This window comes from Drosophila busckii, chromosome 2L (assembly GCF_011750605.1).
Source record: "Drosophila busckii strain San Diego stock center, stock number 13000-0081.31 chromosome 2L, ASM1175060v1, whole genome shotgun sequence".
In the NCBI taxonomy this organism is placed as follows: Eukaryota; Metazoa; Arthropoda; class Insecta; order Diptera; family Drosophilidae; genus Drosophila; species Drosophila busckii.
Window position 1 is genome coordinate 8,533,822 of NC_046604.1, and position 19,573 is coordinate 8,553,394.

The following is a 19,573-nucleotide window of genomic DNA, read 5'->3' on the forward strand; positions in this document are numbered from 1 at the left end:
CTGACATTGGCTGCCAGCGCAGCGGATACCGTAGTACCATCGCGCAATCGACAGTGATCACCCGTAAGCCCTCCACATTGGTTCAACATATTCTGCATGCTCGAAAGCTGAACTGGGATTTAGATCCAGTAGTTGTAGCTCTTAAGCTGGCAGCTGGGTGAAAAGTTGTTCGATTCCTCTGGCAGAGGACAAGCGCAACGTTTGCAGTCAGTCGGCGTGCCTTGCAAGGGATTGCCATAGAATCCGAGCTGGCAGCGTTCGCAGCTGCAAACACATTTAAAAAAGCGTTATGAAAATACCAACAATAAAATACTGTTCGCTTAACAGCGAGCTAACATTTGCAGCATGATGTGTGTCCTAACTAAAGTGTGAGTTGTGTACTTGCTAAAGTGGATGGTTAGCAAGGTTGCGTTACTCACCGTTCACCAAAAGTATTGTGCATACAATCGCCGCAGTTGCCACTTTGCAGATCACACGAATTCGAGTGTCCATTGCAGGGACAGGGTATACACTTGCCCAGCAGCTGATGCGTTGTAGAGTTCTCATAGATGCGTTTGTATCCAAAGGCGCAAAGTTCGCATGACAGGCCTGTGTAGCCCGGCGGGCAAATGCACTGCTCCACTTGTGTGCTGGCCTCCGCACCCAGCTCCAGGCCACCTAAGTAAAATTATTTAAAAGAGCGTTAGAAAATGAATGAAATACAATACTATAGAGCTAACAGTAGCAGCGAAAATTCATGATTTGTGCATTGACTAAAGTGTATGACAAGTATGGTTTGTGTAATTGCTAATGTGGACTATAAGCGCTATGTACATAGTGCAAGCTAATTTCATAAGATTTCTACCCATTCATTTCTATTGATTGGTTGAGTAATTGAGAAAGCATTTTACCTGAGTAAATGACAGCGCGTTCCAGCACCGTTTCCACTTGATCTGTGTGAAACGCAGCGCGTATGAGCAGCGCCTCGACGGATACCAGAACGGACAGGAATTGGGCGCGAGTGACAGCTTCACCATGATAGGCGCCGCCTTCAGTGCGTCGCAGTCGCGTCTTTATATCCTTGACAGCGGGCGGCACATGATACCAGCCCGACTCGCTCAGCGTTATGTTCAGCGCGGCCTCCAGGCTCTCAAAGGATTCATCCGCATAGGCAATCTTCAGACCGTTCTTGCCGAAGAGTATGACATTGGGTCCGGTTGTGGGCTTGCCCGAAGTATCGCCACGCATTACCACCCAGGACAACTGCAGCTGCAGTCGTGAGCCATAGCTGGTCAGACGATTGCCCAGATAGCCGACGGGTGCTTGCCAGTATATAGCCTCCACTTCATCCAGCTCATTGCCGAATACCAAACGCTTCTGCTCCGCCGCCACTTCAATCGACTGCAAGCGCTGAATGTCGGTCAGACGCCAATCGTTGAGCGTTTCAAATGCCAGCGCCTGCAGCTTGGCGCTGTGGCAACTCTCCGAGACGTGCGAGCACCAGCAGGGCGTGCAGCCAGCCGGATTGAGTGCATCCAAATTGTAGTAGCCCAAGGCGCATTCAGCGCACGTTTCGCCCTGCGCTTTCGACTTGCATTGGCAGCTGCCGGCGCAGCCGCTGTCCGTCAAAGTGCCGCGGGCATCGCATTGGCAGCGCCGGCAATCATCGCCGAAATGATTGGGAGCGCACTCCTCGCAGCGCGGTCCCTGGAAGCCTTCCAGGCAATGGCAGTCGCCACCTGCAGGGGCGCAGCTGCCCGTCGAGCGTTTGGGATTGCAGGCGCAGGGCAGACAAGGATCCGTAGCGGGCGCATCCAGCGCTCTGTAGTGATCCGCGGCACAGAACTCACACTCATTTCCCGCCGTGCTGTTGGCACAGTCCTGGCAAATGCCACGCTCCAGGAACGCATCGTAGCTGCAGCTTGCGGCATGTCCATGGCATTGACAAATCTCACACTCGCCACCCGGCCTGTAGGCGCGATCCTGAAACAGTGGACAGCACTGTTCGCACTGCAGTCCACACGCATTATTCTGGCAGACGCACTGCAGCAGCGCCTGCTCCTCCAGCTCCTGCGTGCGCTCCGCATGTCCATGGCAATCCAGGCGAGCGCTCACTCGCAGCTGCTTCAAACTATAGAAGCTGCGCTTCTCCAGCGACTGCGAGTCCAGCAGCCAGTCCACGCTGTTGTCCAGATTCGCCGTGGAGTGCATGCCCTGCAAGCGGATGCGCATGTAACGCGCTGTGATGAACTGCATCAGCTCGGGCGTTTGCTCCAGTCCGCCCGGGCGGTTCTTTAGCAGTGAGACGTGCAGCTCGCCGTTCTCCAGCGGCAGCGGCTTGGAGAACTGTGTGGAGCAGATGACTTCAGTGTCGTTGGTGAAGACATGCTTGCCGGTCTGCCCGGGGAGATTATAGCGCCGCTTGCAGTCCGCATCGCTGAGGCCAAAGTACTGCCACGGCTCAAAATTGATGCCATCGAGCGACTTCTCCAATATCCAGGAAGCAGGACGTGGCGAATTTGCCGATTTGAGCATTATGAAAAATATTTGATATGTCTGCAAAAACAAAAGAAAATTTGTTCAAGATAATTGGAATATATACTTAAATATTTAGATTGATTTATTGCATAAGCGAAAAAAAAATTTGTTGAAAAGAATTAGTATTAAATAATAATAAATATAAATAAATTATTTTATTATTTTTATGATTATTAAATACGAAACAAAACTCCACTTCACTTGTAGTAAAATATAATTGCTGCATAAAATTATTAAAAATTGTTTTGCTTGAATATAAGCAACATAAGGGGCTCGCGCCCTATTTCTATCGTGCTGCGCTTTACAGTTTTACAGCCACTGGCTGCTCTAGCGCTGCATGAATTAACTTGCACGCAACCCAAATGATGTTGTGCGCCTGTCATTCGGGGTCAGGCGTTGATGTTTCCATTTAGTTTTTATAACTTTTTAGTGGCAACTACAACAACATCTATGACTATGTTAATGCCAATGTGGCGGCGGCGGCGGCGGCTGCTGCTGCTGCTGCTGGCGTAAGAAAAATAAAGAAACGTATAAAAAACAAAATGCTTTAACCCAAACGCCTGCGTTGTCATAAATTTTGCACAACTGTCAACAAAGCCAAGTCGCAAAACGCCCCCCGCACACCCTCCCCCAAACCAAATGCTGCTGCTAACACGCCCCTACAGCTGACAAGCAATATTTATATTTATGCATGTGTGTTTAGTTAGTTTTTTGGCAAAAATAGAGGAAAAAAATTGTTTACACAGCAGACAGAAATTGTAAAATGCCAAAAATGTCGCGTGTTATGGCTATCGATGTCAAAAGATCGAGCGGTTAGCACCAGCAAAAAAAGAAACCGAAATGAAAATGGAAAATTAAAGCCATGAGTGGCAATTGAATTCGCATGCGCAACTTGCGACTTGAGCTAGGTGTGGCCTCTAGGTTGCCAATAATTGATTATGGCACAGCCAGGCAGCTAATGAGGTTAAGCTTGTTGGCGCCAAATAACGTTTTTTTTCATAAGCCAGGCTTAAATGCCAGGCGGCGATAACAAATGACATGGGACAAGCGTGCAATGAGTCTATCAAATATCAAATTTCAAAGGCACTTGTTTCAACCATATTTGCCACTTGCCATTTGCCGACGATGCGCAGTCGGCATCGCCGATAAAACGAAGCGCACACAGCTGCTGGAAAAGCCACTGGGAAAAGCTTTGCGCGCTGCAGTGGAAAACTAAGTTGCGGCATTGCCGGCAACAAAAACAACAACAACAAGAGTTGTCAGCTGATAAGATTAGTGAACAGCAAGAAAGAGATAGCAGCTGATAGCGAGCGATGTGAAAGGGACAACTGCAACTATTGCATGCAAATAATGTCTGCGTGTTGAGAAAAAATTTGTAATGTTTTCGAACCAGCGAAGATAGTGGAATTTGTATAAAACCAAAGCCTCCAAAATTTATTTAGGTTGAAAATTAACAGAAGTTAGATTCCGAAGTTTTCTCAAAAGATTTATCTATTTATATTAACTATTTTCATTTTAAAATTTTCTATAATTTATTATTATAATTAGCTTGTTTTATATTAAAAAAAAACGTTAAGGACACATGATTAGAAGGGTATAGAGCTATTTGATATACGAGTCTTATTACTTTATTATTTATATTTAACTAATTTAGGGAAATCTCTATAGATTTCAGGATGAAGTCGTAGGGGAAATTTTATTGCAAGGAATGTTTGGTTGCGGCAACTAAGAGTTGTTGCCATTCATAAAAAATGTGATAAAATATAATATATTTGTTGCTTCTAAAGCTGGAATAGTCTCCTAATAATGTTATTTGTATTTAAAAATGTTATGTGTATTAAAAAATTTAATGTGTATTTAAAATGTTATGTGCTCTAGTTAATCTTATTGTTGATAGTTATTACTTTTTTGTTGAGCTACATGAATCGATTCTACAGTACGCATTGCCTTCGACGTTCGAGCTTAGCTTATTTAATTGAGAAGCGCATAGAGAGCATCTATTTTGTGTAGCTCTCTCCATTTAGCATCTATCTATACAATAAGCATAACTCATGAAATTATGTTGTCCACTTCAATTGCATTAACCTTGATCACAGATACCACTTGCAATGTAAGTTGTACTTGAAAGATGCGGCAGCCCCAAAAGCAATTGCACGCGTCTGTGATTGCAACTTCCTGTTTGGCATGGCCAAGCGAGAGAAACAAGTTGTCGATAAGCCGCAGCAGCAGCAGCAGCAGCAGCAGCAGCAGCAGCAGCAGCAGCAGTCGGACAGCCAGGCAGCCAGCTAGACAGTTGCTCCATAGGGCAAATTGGCAGCCAAAGTTGTGAAGATCTGTGTAGATTGCAATCGGCTGTAACGGCAAAAAGCGAATGCAACAAGTGGAGAGGCTGTCAGGCTGTTCAACGTCAATGTCGTTGCAACTTCAAACCTTAACCATTTCCGTTTGGTTAACAACCAAAAAAAAAAAGAACAACAACAACAAGACATGTGTAAACTGTAGAGTTAAGCTCACTTTGCTAGGCAATGGGAACTGTGTTAATATTTAGTCAATATGCCTAAATTTATTGTTATGGGGCTTAGCCCAACCAGTTTATAGATCAGCCGATAAGCGCCAATTGTCATAAGAGAAAAGCGCTGTGGATTTTCATTTAACGCAAAGCTAACGGTTGTTTATTCATATTTCATTGAATTTAATAAAGCCATAAAATATATATTTATACGTCTGGCTTTTCATTCATAAATGACTTAATTAACATTTTATTTACATTTTATGCTTATCGCTCAATGAATAAAATTCATTGGGCGCAACAGCGGCAACTGCAACAGAAACACGTTCCCCTACGCTCGCTAATTGCCAAAAACGAAAAACAAAAAATCAAAAACTATAACCATAAACACAAATGCCGGCAATCACCGAAAATTCAGTGAGTCGCATCGTAAACTTTAAAAATAAACAAGCGAATAATAAGGCACAGACAGACCCGAATCCGAGCACAGACAACACTCAGACAAGCGGTCTAAAATAAAAGTTTAGTGCTTAAAAATAAATATGTTTTTAGTTTTATTTATTAAGGCTGCATGCGCATATTACTCACAAGTCTATTATCTACATTATGCATTTTACTTGTGCCAAACACTTTTGCAGTCAAGTATTTTTTATTTTGCTGTGGCCCAAGAAATTGTTTTTTGATTTTGTTTGGCTGGCACGGTTTTCAGATAAGGCGGTCAGCACAACTAGCAAGGCGTTTAATTTTTTGGCTAATGTGTGCTGAATGAACCCACATGGCAGACATAAGGTGAGCTATAATTTCTGTTTTTGAAACAAAGTTGCATGAACTGCACGAAAATTTTGAGTTTCCACTAAGTGGGTTGGCAAATGTAAAACAATAAAATAACTTTAAAACTTGAAATGTATTGTATTTGTATTTTGTAAAAATTCTTTCGAAAAATTTAAATTTATAAATTGAATCAATTGTTTGAAATTATAAATTCCAATTAAAATACATATTTTCATTAAATGTTTAATCTTAGAAATTAAATAATATAATGTTGCTGGTCATTAATGTTGAAACACTTTAATTCTTTAAAAATTTTTAAATTATGATTATTGAATTTAAATGTGTTTTAAAGATTTTATGTTTTGATATTAATTAACTTAGCTCTATTTTTAAACATTTAAAATAATAATTAATAAATAAAAATAAAATTAAAAATAATGTTGCTAGTTATGTATTATATAAATGTAAATTATATGGTTAACATATTTAGTGTTGAAAAAAACTGATTTAAAAGTTAAATCTTGGTGATATGGCTTGGATCTGAAATTTGTGAGCTAATAACAAAGAGTATGTGATTTTATTGCTATAAAGTAGATTTTGAAATATTACAAATTATAATAAATCTTGCAAATAAATTGTCCATTTATTTTTTCTATATTATATTCTATATATATTATTAAATTTGTGTTTTTAGTTTTAATTTTTAATATTAATTTGATCTTTAACTGTCTATAGGTTCATATATATCTCTATGTAGCACATACCTGTAGCTACATGTGCTTGCTTAAATTTTCTTTTATTTTTTATCTACTCGCGCGCTGTCTGGTGGGCAATAAAAAGTTCAATGATTTTGAAAAATTTGTGTAAGCAACTTTGGCTTATCTTTAAATTTGGCGCATTAACAAAAGTTTGGCCAAAAATAAAAGACAACTAGGAGTAGCTGAACTTTGAGGCCACACCTCAATTAAAATAAATGTATTTCAAGCAGAGCTTCAATCACGTTAACAAACGCTGTGCAAATGCAAATGCCGGCAACAACTTCCCAGACAGCAGGCAGAAGCATTCTTAAAAAGGCAACAACAACAACAAAAACAACAACGAACAAACGACGACGAAAAGTCGAAACAAATAAATAAATTGACCATTAAAATAATTGCTACGCCTAAATGCGTCACGTACGTGGCTTGTAACACGCTTTGGTTGCTGCTTGGCCTGTTGTTGTTGTTGTTGTTGTTGTTGCCTCTGCTGCAATTGTTGCTGCTGTTGTTGTTGCTGTGGCATGTATGTTGCAACAACTTGTCAAACATTTGAATTACAGTTACGTAAAGTTAGCGGCGGCGCCGCCGACGCCAACAACAACCACAACTATTTTTTATTTTGGCCAAATTTGGCTAAATTTAATGAAGCAATTAAATGCCTATAAAAATAATAATAAAAAAAATCAATACATTGTACAGTTTAAATTGCAATTGCACTTAAAAGGCTTGCCTACAAAAATGTAGGAAATAAAATAAGATTTTCCAAACAATTTTTATAAATAGTCAAGGCTGCCTTCTACAGTTTGAGAGCCACTGTCTAATCAGCATTCCCAGAACTCTCGTTAGACTTTCAATTAGTCACGCGCGCTCGCAAAGCCATTGAAGCATAAATCTAGACATTGTTGTGGCCAAGACCAAGAGCCAAGCAAGCAAGCTGACATCCAGACACACAGACGAACAGACAGACAGACCGACAGTCTGTCTGACTGACTGACTGACTGTCTTGACTATCTGGCTGACAGCTGCAGTTTGCTCGTTTTTGGCGGCGTTTCTATGCTTGCCGCCAAACAAGCGAGAAAAATATTTTAAGCTGTCAAATAGTTGACACATGCCTGTCTTATGTGCTTGTTGTTGTTGTTGTTGTAAATCACTCGATTAGTCTAATTGTTAAGATCAACTCGAGCCTCGAGTCTCGAGCCCCTGAAAACAAAAACTTCGCGCTGAGGTCATAAATTCCACGCGCTGTTTCAGTTACAGCTCCGAGTTCTGAATTCTGAGGGGTGCGCATTGTTTTGTCTGGCGCGTTCTAATGTGTTTTTAAATAATTGTGACAAACGCTTTAGATATTCTCAGACAGCAACACTAATTAAGCTATATATTTTGTAAGCAAAGGCAGAGCTAATTGGCTGTGACTATTGACAGCTGCGGCAACAGCAGCAGGAAGTGTGGCAACTTCAGTTTTAGTCAATGAAAACAGACAGTGATGATATTTATGAATAATGCTGAGTAGATGCTTGAAAATTAATAAAGTTAATACATTTATTCCTTCTTTGCAACATTTTTTCATTGATCGCAAACACATTTTGTAAACAGATAGGGGCAATGCTTAAGGAATGGAAAATAAAATAAATAAATAGTTTGCTCAATTATATTTCGCACTAGTAGTCTTAAGTAAGTTATTAAATAAAAAATAATAAAATATTAAGAAAAATATATATTTGTTGCTCTGATGTATATCTTCAAAATATCATTATTGAATCAATATATCAGACTAGCTTGAAGTTTCAATCAATTTAGTATTAAATTTCAGATATTCTAACATTAGTCAGACAGTGGTTTCGATTCAAGGGTGATATTAAAAATCGTTAAATGAGAGTAACTTTTCGGCCATGTCATTTCTCCAATCAAGGTACAAAATAAATTTTAAATAATTTTTTTTGTATATTTAATTTAATATTTTACTAGAACAGTAAAAATAAAACAGTCATTGCATGAGCATGTAAGTTTTTTTTTTTCATTAATTCTTAGATAATTGTTATCATTGGAAAGTCTTTACAAAATGTGCTTGGAATCAAATAAATAAAGTTATAAAAAAACAATTAATGGATTAGCTTTACTAATTTTTGTTATATGAGCGCTAAGACAAGAAACATAGATTTGAATTATAAATTATATTTTATTTATTTTAATGGATTTAGTCTAACCTCTTTTAAAGTGCACTAACTGATTCTAACTTTAAATGGCCGGTAAGCATATTGCTGCCTTAGTACTTAACTTAACGCTTCAACTAACAACTTAATGCTTAAAACTGTTCGATACTTTGCTTATTTACTCATTATTCACCCTAGTGTATATGTAGTAAAGATATTATTTCAAATAATATGCTAATAAAATTTCTTATTAAAAACTCCATCAGCGTTCAATAGCTTAGTCCACCCATAAGACTTAATAAAAAAGAAAAGAATTCTCTTCGCACTTCTGATGCATTTCGAAAACCCCAATTGAGCGCTAATGTTGGAAAAATAGTGTGAATTGAAATTCCATTGGCAATGGCCACACACAGACATGAGATCATTTGCTTCCTGTGCTTAGCCACTCCAACTCTTCATCATCAGCATCAGCATCAGCATCGTCAGCATTTCAGCTTCATCTTGTGAACTTTCTCAATCTCTGCAATTATGTTCATCTGCTTAACATCAGCCGACACAAAGTTGACATTTCAAGTGCAGTTAGCCCCCAGTTAGGCCCCGCACATTGTTTCAATGTTTTGATATTTTCTTTCAGTGCCATCTGCCTGGGCTTGGTGCTTGCTGCTCTTGGTGCAGACAAAGATCGAGTCCCCGCCGTCTTGAGGAAGTGTTCACTTAATTAAAACTCACAGACTCGCTGGCCATGATTTAAAATTAAAGGCAATGTTTTTGCATTTATGCCTCAAGTATGAGAGATTTATGACAGAGCCATGCGTTAGCTGAGTTTATTAATAAATATAGCCGGCTAGGGTGCATTGTACTGGAGTTTCAATTAACATTCTTTATGTGGTTTACCCAAAACTTGATGCTACCTTTTATGGCTATGCAGATGTCAGTGTATTTACTTTTAATGGTTTCGTTGATTTTAACTACATTTGACACATGTTGAACTGAATTTTCAGACAGCATTGTCACTAAAATCAACAAAAAAAAAAACACTTAATTATATTTCCCATGACTTGGCATATGGCGAGGCTATAGGGGGGGCGACAGACAGGAAGCGTTCGGGTTGCTTTAACACATCAACAGCATGTGTCAAAAATTTACACGCTCTCTTTACATTGATTTGCATGAGCAAAATATTCACAGCCCGTCACTGGATTTTGATTTATTTCGCCTTTTGATTTTGCATTGAGATTTAGACTGCTTAAAGTCCAAGCATGAAACTAAATGCAGCTTGATTATTGCTAAAGCTTAATGTAAAGCGTAATGTAAAGATTAATGTAAATTCAAACCAGTCAAAGCTAAACTGATATGTTTTTATTTTATAAATCGCTTGCAGTTTATTTGTTATGCATGTATATTTTACTTTAAATCCGACTTCAAATGGCAACTTTATTATTTTGTATATGAAAATTAGTTTTTGAAATATTTTATGCAAGCGAAAGTTAAACTGATGTGTAAAATGTAAAGTTGATCTTTAATTTATTTTTATTCCCATGCCATTTTCTTTCCCACTTTCTAGAAAACTAAGCCCCGGAAATCATAAGTTGCTATTTTTAAATTCCAACTGCAAGCCGCTGGGTGTGTGTAAAGCGATACGACTTCATTAAAACTCCATCAACGCAAATTTATGTTTGCCATATTGAGCATTAGAATGTAATACCTATTGACCGGTTCCACACACACACACTCTCTCAGATCATATTTCATGCGGCGTCTAATGAACAGCGACAAGCCCAAGGCTTGGCTGGATGGATGGATGGATGGATCATTCGCTCAGTGGCGTTAAATCGCTTGTAAGTGAGTGACAAGTCAACGCTTTAATTACAAACTGGATCGCTGGATCCAAAAACTATTGCTTACCTGTTTCAAATCCAATGTGATGGTCACATACTCGAACTGGCGGCCACCTTGCAGCGTTGGGGATTGCCACCAGCTTTCCTCGAAACTGTTGCCGGGCGATATGAGCGATTCGATGGGTCGCTGCTTGGCGCGATCCGAGCTGTGGGCATTGCAGGTGCCGCATTGTTTGGCCCAATTGCGATGCGGATAAGCGTCCACCAATTTGCAGTACTCCTCGGCACCGCTTTGCCCGCAGGTTGCATTCACCGTAATTGTGGCACGCGGCGCGACATTAAAGAGCGGCGGATACAGACCGCCAACATTGCCGTTGCCGGCACTTACATCATCCGCCTGTTGGCTATTAAGCAGCCGCAGAGCTGTAAATAGATTCGATGAATGTGATAAATTTGAGTTGCAGTTGTTATAAGAAAATAAATATTAAAAATGCAGTTCATATTGATAAGTAAACAAATGACAGAGATGTAAATGATTTAAATCATTTTGAATTTAATTTGGCTTCAATTTAAATAAGAATTATTTTGATGGTGAGTTAATTTCTTTCTTAAAATCTAATATGAATTCTTACTTTGAATGCATTGAATACATTCACGACTTTTTATTCATCAGTATGAGTGCTTATCATTAAAATTATAATAACTTTATAGGCCTGTGAAAATGGCAGCCACACTTCGAAATATGGGAGAGACTCTATTATTGGTCTTGGGGAGTCTGAAGAGTACGACAGTAATAAAAGAACTTAAGCTCTTAAGTTCAGGCTTCATCATTGCAAAAAAATATTACTAAGCTCATTACTTAGCTGTTAAATAATGATTAAGAACCATTATCATTGATTAGTGGTCATAATCATTTAAAAGGATAAGCAAATAACTTATGATTACAATTATGACAACTAATCAAGGATAATGGTTACTAATCAGCTAATATATACTAACTGAAATTATTATTTGATATATACGAGCTAATCTAAATATAGAAGTGTTTAAGTTTTAGCTGATCGCCAGTATAATTATAATTATAAAAAAAAAACAAAATTAATCAAAAATTATTAAGAATAATTCAAGTACTTTAAGATTGTCTTTTTTTTTGGTTTGGGTAATCGATCGTTATCAATTGTGAAAACATAAGTTCATTGTAAATTTGTTTCCATAAATAATTTAATTGACTAGTAATTTTATTCGCTGTTCCGGCCAGTAGGAGAGTTAATGAAAGTAGGAGTCGGAAGTCGAATGTTGAAAAGAAGAAGCTCAACGGCTTATTCAGCAATAAATCAGCGATTAGTTCTAGTAGGAGATCAGTCATAAATCAGTCGCCAAGCTGAATATGTCAGCAGACGTTTACATATTACATTCAATACTTATCGACTTAGCAAGCTGAATTCTTATTATTTATAAATAACTTTGTAACAGCTTCAGCTTAGTTACTTTTTAATTGACATTCTTTGTTCTTTAATAGCCGAAAGTTTTCGCATAACTTTGACCCTTTTATTAAAAAGTTGTCCCATACTTGCAATTGACAGCTTTGCTCCCATGTCAATCAATTTAATTGGTGTTGCTGCTGGACACAACACACAACGAACAACGAGCAACATGCCCTCGCCCAATATTGTTCATAAATCATTAAATGAACCGTTGCGAGTTGAGCATATTGATTGGATTGCCATGATGAAAAATGTATGCATGTACCTCAGCGGCAAAACAAGCAAAACTTTCGAGATAAAGTTTATCGCTGACCAATGCGCAGTTGGTAGCACCAGCTGGAATGGAATTGTTGTTGCCAATGTTGACCTGGTATGCGATTTGCATGTTGCCCGTTGCCCGTTGCCGTTGCACAGCAAAATTGCAATTGCTTAGAGCTCTGGGTCTGTCTGTTTGTCTGTGTTTTGGCAATTGTCAACAAAAAGTTTTCGCATTTGTTTGCTGAATGGAAAACGTTGACGTAATTGCTGGGAAATTGCATATAAGTTTTTCAGCTGAGCATGTGGAGACTGAAACTTTGCCCAAGTACTTGTCTTTAAAATAATATAGCAGCTTAGCTTGAAAAGCTTTGGCAAACGAATGAGTTTGCTAATGTGCATAGTTTATAAAGTCGCAAGCTAAAAAACAATAACAATAAATCGCAGTTGAAATTCTCGTTGCAACACCTACTAAAAACTAAGCACTTTCCACCCAATTTGGCTGGCCAGCAATTTAAAACCAATTTGAGCAACACCGATCCTGCTAACTGCATATTGTGGCCATCAATAATTGACAGCGAACACGCAAAGCAATAAGCCCAAGCATATCACTTTCACTTAACACTAATGTAAAAAACTAAGCCAAATTGAATAGGCCAAACACAAAAACCAACCAGACAACGATTTGTAATTATTGAAATGAGAAAAAATATCTTAGAAAGCCAACCAGAGCCAAAAGCCAACCAAACCGACTCTCTGGCCACGGCCACGAGTGTGAAAAGACGGCGGAAAATTATCGGCTGCTGTCAAAAAAACGGCAGAGCACGCAAATGCCATTTAAATGTTTTGACAAATAACAAATTTTGCAGTAGCCAAAAATGTGCACTCCCTACTCGCCCCTCCAGCCCACACATTGTACGCAAGTTTTGTTTTTTTTTTAAGTCAGTCGCTGACAGCTTAAGTGAGAAAAGTTTTGCTGATTAAATGTTTTGACAAATTGAATTGGCCACAGCGTAAATTTATGCATTTATAAACTGTACAAAGCTTTTAACACACACACACACACACAAAATTGGAAACTGTGCCTTGCTTGGGCCTTTTTTTCACAGTTTATCAATTTTTATATTCAACAGATGTTGGGCAATGTGGCCTAATAGCTCACAGTATAGCGGAAGTAAATCAGCTAGGGAAAATGCTTAGACTTTTGAATTATACTTGGCAGATACTACTTAAAATATTTTTTGGGAAATTTATAAGCTTAGTTAGTGCTTACAAAACTTATTTTGTGAAGTTTAAAATAATTTAAATGTGCTATTTAATAATATATTTTAGATTTTTAGCAATTACTCCAGATAAATGCCTTAAAATGTATTGAACGAAATAAAATATAGCAAAAATGCTGTTGAAAAATTTTACAAATTTATATTTAATATTTATAAATTTTTAAAAAAATGAAAATTTATATTGGATTCATTGCAACTATTCAGATTATTGTAGATGAATATATAATAATGTATTCATACATTTTAAAAAATATATAAGCGTTGATGCAAAACATATTTTGGGAATATGAATTATAATTAAAATATTTTTTTAAATTAAATAATAAATATCTTTCGAGTAAATATTGAAAGAAATAAAATATATGTTGAAGCTGCTACTTGGAATTTAATTTGAGCAATTTAATATTTATAAATTGTTAGTATTCTAAGTTAGTTAACTTAGTGTATTTCCGCTTCGTTATTTGGCAATTACTGTAGCCATTCGCATTTTGATTAATTACAAAGCATTATGCGCACACACATGCGATTGTTGCTGTGTGTTGCTTGCTGCTGTTGTTGTTATTGGCCAACTTCGACTTGGCATAGTTGAAAGCATTTTACTGTTTTCTGCATTTTATTCATATCGAACGCGCATACATAAAATGCAAAAATATTTTCACTACAGCTGCTGCTGCTGCTGTTGTTGTTGATGTTGCTGCTGCTGCTGTTGCTGTTGCTCTTGCTGTGCGCACAGCTGTCTAGTTTATTGGTTTCCTTTTGTTTGCTGGCCAGGAATTATGCATATAAACAGACAGTCGCTTGCTATGAAAATTATAACTTCTACTACTCGTAGTTGATGCCAGGTCCAGGCTGCTTATTAAGTTGTTGAACTGCAGAAGAATGTTGCAATAGCAAATTGAACAGAAAACACTTTGATTGCCTGCCTGGCTACCTACCTAAGTTCTACTTCCTGCCGCTCAGCTCAGAAGCCAGTTGTTGGCAATATTTTTGCATAACGAAATTGTCTGCGATGTATCTGCATAAATCAGCAATAAAAAACGGTAGCCAAAGTAGCTGCCAAAATGTGTGATGACGACACACTTAGCTCCCAAGCTCAGGCAAGACACAGAAACTTAATAATAATAAAAAATTGTTGGCTGCCCAAAAAAGGCAGCAAAAACACACACATATCCAAATATAAGAAAAAAATCACAAAAGGAGCGCTGAAGTAGACTGATGATGATGCCGAGGATGAGGATGACGCTGCTCTTGAGTCTGATGCGGGGCAGCAGCGTGACGAAAACAAACTTTAGGCAAACTGACAGGCTGCTGCGGCTGCTGCTGCTACTGTTGACTGTTGAGGATGTTGTGGCAATCAAAATATGCTCATAAATAGGCAGTGGCAAGACCAAACAGACTTGCAGCAACAGCTCAATTACCAATGGCGACAATGGCTCGAGTATAAAACATGACGAGAGCTTTTTTAAAACTTGATGGCATATTAAACTTATTTCGTGGAATTTTAATTTGAAAATAATAATAATAATTTGCAAGCATGCTTAAAGTTTTCAATTAAAAATGATTTTCAATTTTACATTATAAATTTGTAATATAAATTTAATTAAAAGCAGCTACATATATGGAAATTCCTTCTTTAACGTTCGTGGAATTTTAATTTGAAAAATAATTAAAGTCTGCTAAAATATTTAATAAAGAGGCCGACCAAATATTTAATTAAAAAATTAAATAGTTTTGAAATTTACACTTCTTTTATCATTTACAACGAACTTTAATTTGAAAAATATTTGAGTAAAGAGCGATCATATATGCAAAATATCAATATGAATTCAATTTTATTTTAGAGTTAATATATAAAAAATGTATATTAAAAATTATCTGCATCTATGCATCATATAGCATATTCTAATATTAATGTATTTTTCAAAATATAAATAAATATAAGTATATACGATATATACACTCAGTTCTTGAAGCCAACGTAAGCGTTAAATTTTAACACTTCATTGAGCATGTGTGACAGCAATTTCCAGGAACAATTTTATTTCGCAACTAAATAAAAGAAAAGCTCAAATCAAACATCCGCATAGACGAATGTGTCAGGGAAGAGTTTGCGCTTGAAAAATTCAACAGTTTGGGGGAAAAGACTGGAAGAGAGCTGAGAACTACTCCAAGTCTGCTAAGCAGCAGGTGTCAGCAAGTTTACGATGTGAGTGCGAGCTTTGGGCATGGGGGGCGTATGGGAAGAGCAGGCTTGAGTACTTGAAAAATTAATGTGGCCGCGCCATGTTGGCAGCCAAACGCTTGAGTGAGTTGGAGCTGTCGGTGCAGCAGGCTCGGGAAAAATGCCTAGACAAATGTCAAATATTTATTGAAAATAAACAAAACGCGCAAACAAATAAACAAGCTGACAAACAAGACGAGCGGCCCAAGAGCGGCGGACCAGGCGGACTAAGCGGACGTGGCGACAACGCAGTTCCAAGAAAAGCAATAAAAATTGAAGGAACGAAACACACAGAGACGAACATCAAACTGACCAGAACTGAGGATGTTTGGGCATGCATCAGCGCTTCAGTGCCAACGTTGCGCCCATCTGACTTAAAAGCCGTGTGTACCGGGAAAGGCATTGGTTGCAGCAGCAGCAGCAGCAGAAGAAGAAGAAGAATTGGTTGCAAGCTGCAGCAGCAGCAGCAGCAAGAGGTGGGTGCTTCAACAAAAGCTGTGCAGCACGTCAACGTTCTTTCCACACTTGCAGCTACTGACGTGCTTCAAGTGGGGGCATGCAAAGCGGCGAGTTCTCTGCTCTGTTCGCTGTTTTGGGAAGAACACACTCGTATTTGTGCCCGCTTGCTCCCATGCTGATGATGAAGGTGATGGCGATGGCGATGACTATGAAGTTGCTGCAAGTTATGCAAGTAATGCTTGATTTGGTATTGAAGACTGGTAGCACTTGTTGTTGGCGTTGTTTTGATGACTCACATTGGTGGGCGTTAATGAATGCCTGAGACTAATTCGAGTGCGAGCGCTGCTATTGGGTGGTTATTAAAGAGGTGCCAGCTCTCAGACCTAACAGCATTGATTGGTTGTGGGACTGACTGAAGCTTGGTATTTGTATAAAAGCGCATTGATTGTCTTGTTAATGATTTGTTTATGTTGTTAACATAATATTATTATAACATGGTGTTGTTAACATGTTTTTTACATAGCATAGTACTGTTAAGTCTTTAGGAGCAGTGGATAAGTCTTCTAAGCCGTACCGCTTACTGATTTGCTCTAACATTTATCGAAATAGAATATAAAATGGGAAGCCTACTCAATAAAATACAATGAGCGTGAATTGGGAAGGGTATAGTAAGGATATAGTATAGTAAGCAAGAAAGACCAAAGCAACCTGGTGGCGAACAGTTCATCAGGAACTAACCAGAGACTTTGAGCTTAAAAGTGGCAAACAAAATTCTAAATTGATTATGAAACATTCAATGTCAAATATCTTGTCATGCATCCATCCATCAAGCTCACTCTTTTCTAAATTTCCAGCCAACCCTCTGCAGCATCAAATGCCACTTAACCCATCAGACCACAATTAACTCATTTTGTCAACAAGCCCACGCCCCAGCTGGCTGCAGTCTCAAGTCTTCACAGAACCAGACTTTAAGCACATTGGCTTAGTGGAAAACTCTGGTCGTCTCGGCTTCTCTTAATTAAGCCACTTGTTGCTGGAGCGCGCTCGCTCTTATCTAATCGCCCAATCGAAATTATGTAAGCTGCTGGCGCAAAAAGAATGCAACAAGCATATCTTTCAAGATATGTTCGTTTATCATTTAATAAGTGGCACGGCATCACGAAAAATACTTCTTATAACTGCACTTGCTGCAATAATTATCACGATTTATGAGACCCCAAAAAAAAAAATAACGATTGTAATCGCTTCATGCATTAAGCGCACGAATAGGCGTCGAAATGTGCATTATCGAAATTGTTTTCAATGTAAACTTTTTTTTTTGGGAAAATTTACTTTGCCATGTTTGCCAATCACTCGAAATGCATTTGCGTTCAATCGTTGCTGAGCTTTGACAAATATTTGCGTTTACCAGCACTGCTCAGCTCACAGTTTTGTGGCCTCCCTCTCGCTCTCTTTCGCCTGCTCATTACTGACGTCTGACTGCGCTTTAGGCTCTCCCTGATATTTGATATCTTTAGCCACGAGCTTCGAGTCGTATCGCCCACACCAAGCTGCGCTTTTTTTTCATTAATTTTTGGCTTGCTGTTTGTTTGTTTTTTGCTGTTAATTTGTCATAAGCTGTCAGTTGTTATTAATAAATGCGCTGGCTGGCGTTTGCTGCATTCTGGTTTTGTACGTGTGGCGAGTCTCGCATAATAATATCATAATTAAATTTATAGAGTGTGAGTCATAGAAGGTGGAACCTAACTGACAGCACATGTTGTCGGCAATGTCTAGACAGGTTGAGTTTAAAAATGTCCAAGGAGTAGCAATCAGAAGTTCTTGGGGACATTTAAATATTCTCAGACAGCAGTCGAGCAGTCGGGGAATTAAGCTCCATGTATAATTTATGAGTAGATGCGGAACATTCTTCTGCTCATTCTATAAGCCTTCAATCTTTGGCTTGAGAGTTTAGGAATTTTTAACAAATAATTCTTATAAACTTGAAAAAAAAATATGTTAAATTAAATAGGCTGAGGGTATTTATAAGGGATGTCAAATGAGAGTGATAAAAAGATTTAAAAGTACGAGAAAGCATCAGTATCATATTTTTGTATATTTACGATTTATTTTAACAATTAAGTTTAAGCTCTTTTTCCTTTATTTAAATACATATACATAAATACAAAATAGTTTTTTATTATAAAAATCATCAGTAAAATTTATTTGTCAATTTTTATTATACAAATTTTTATATATATCTTTTGAATGGCACTGATTGCTGATTTTATTATTTTATATACATTAAGATCAATGCAATACCTTTCCATTATTCATTCATAACAAGTGCTTATAATTTCATAAAATATATATGCTTATTAATCTGAAATGTATAATCCAATCTGTCATTTTTTTTATATTTATAAAATAATCACATTAAATAAAAATATTCAAATTGCATATTAATAAGAGCTAACAATTTTTTTTAAATTTAGAATTAAGCGAATTGAATATTAAGTAATAAAAATGCATCGTAAAATGAATCAAGCAAATAAAATAGTTTTCAGTAGAGAAATCAATTGCAATTGCAATTGCTCATAAAAACATCACATTAAACAACTTTAGCGCGTTTTAACGAGTTGCCAGCACCTGCAACAACATTGGGCCATAAATTGGGTCGGTACGCTCGGTTTGAGAAATCTGCAGCTAATCCAAATGACACACACACTGGCAATAAACAAATCATTTGTGTGGGGCATTATTTCTATTTGGCCGACTGCAACAAGTTTATAAAATCGTACGACTGCCCCGAAATTTCAACTAACAGACATGAATAAATCTTTGCTTGCCTCTCTTTTTTTTTTTTTTTTGTTGTGTTGTGTGTTGGCCAAAATGGTGAACAAGAGGCAGCTTTGCAATCAACTTGACTTGTAAACTATTTAATTAGTATGTGAGCGCCAGCGTGTTAGTTTTGGCTATAAAAAGGCGCCGCTGAAGTTGAGTAAAAAGTCACCAAGAGCTTCGAGCTTCGAGCCTCGAGACGCCGCCTGCGAACATTTGATGGCGCCGTCTTACATGCAGTTTATTTTTTTTTTGTATTTTTTTCTGCCTCAACTGCATTGTATTTTATGGCATATGCAATCCATAGTCGTTGTCAGCTCGAACTAAAAATTTTTTGTGTTAATTTGCTTGTTTACGTTGATGTCGCAGTTAATAATGATGCGTATCTATCTGTAATTTTGCTTGTTTTCGACAAACAAATTTTTATGTCTAAGCCAGGCCAAACCAGTTGGCGTCTTGTCTATGGAAATCTTATGGCCATTTGATAAGCGCTTATCCTGTCGCGTCT

At 37.8% G+C, this 19,573-nt stretch overlaps 1 protein-coding gene across 1 annotated transcript in view; it reads right to left on the reverse strand.

Moving 5' to 3' along the window:
* The window catches only part of LOC108608123 (laminin subunit alpha-2), a 71,641-nt gene that overhangs the window by 43,819 nt on the left and 8,249 nt on the right, over nt 1-19,573 (reverse strand). The window contains 7 exon segments of the mRNA XM_033294971.1: nt 3-38; nt 41-84; nt 86-128; nt 131-264; nt 420-657; nt 891-2,535; nt 10,611-10,966. Of these exon segments, the coding sequence (XP_033150862.1) occupies nt 3-38; nt 41-84; nt 86-128; nt 131-264; nt 420-657; nt 891-2,535; nt 10,611-10,966 (2,496 nt within the window).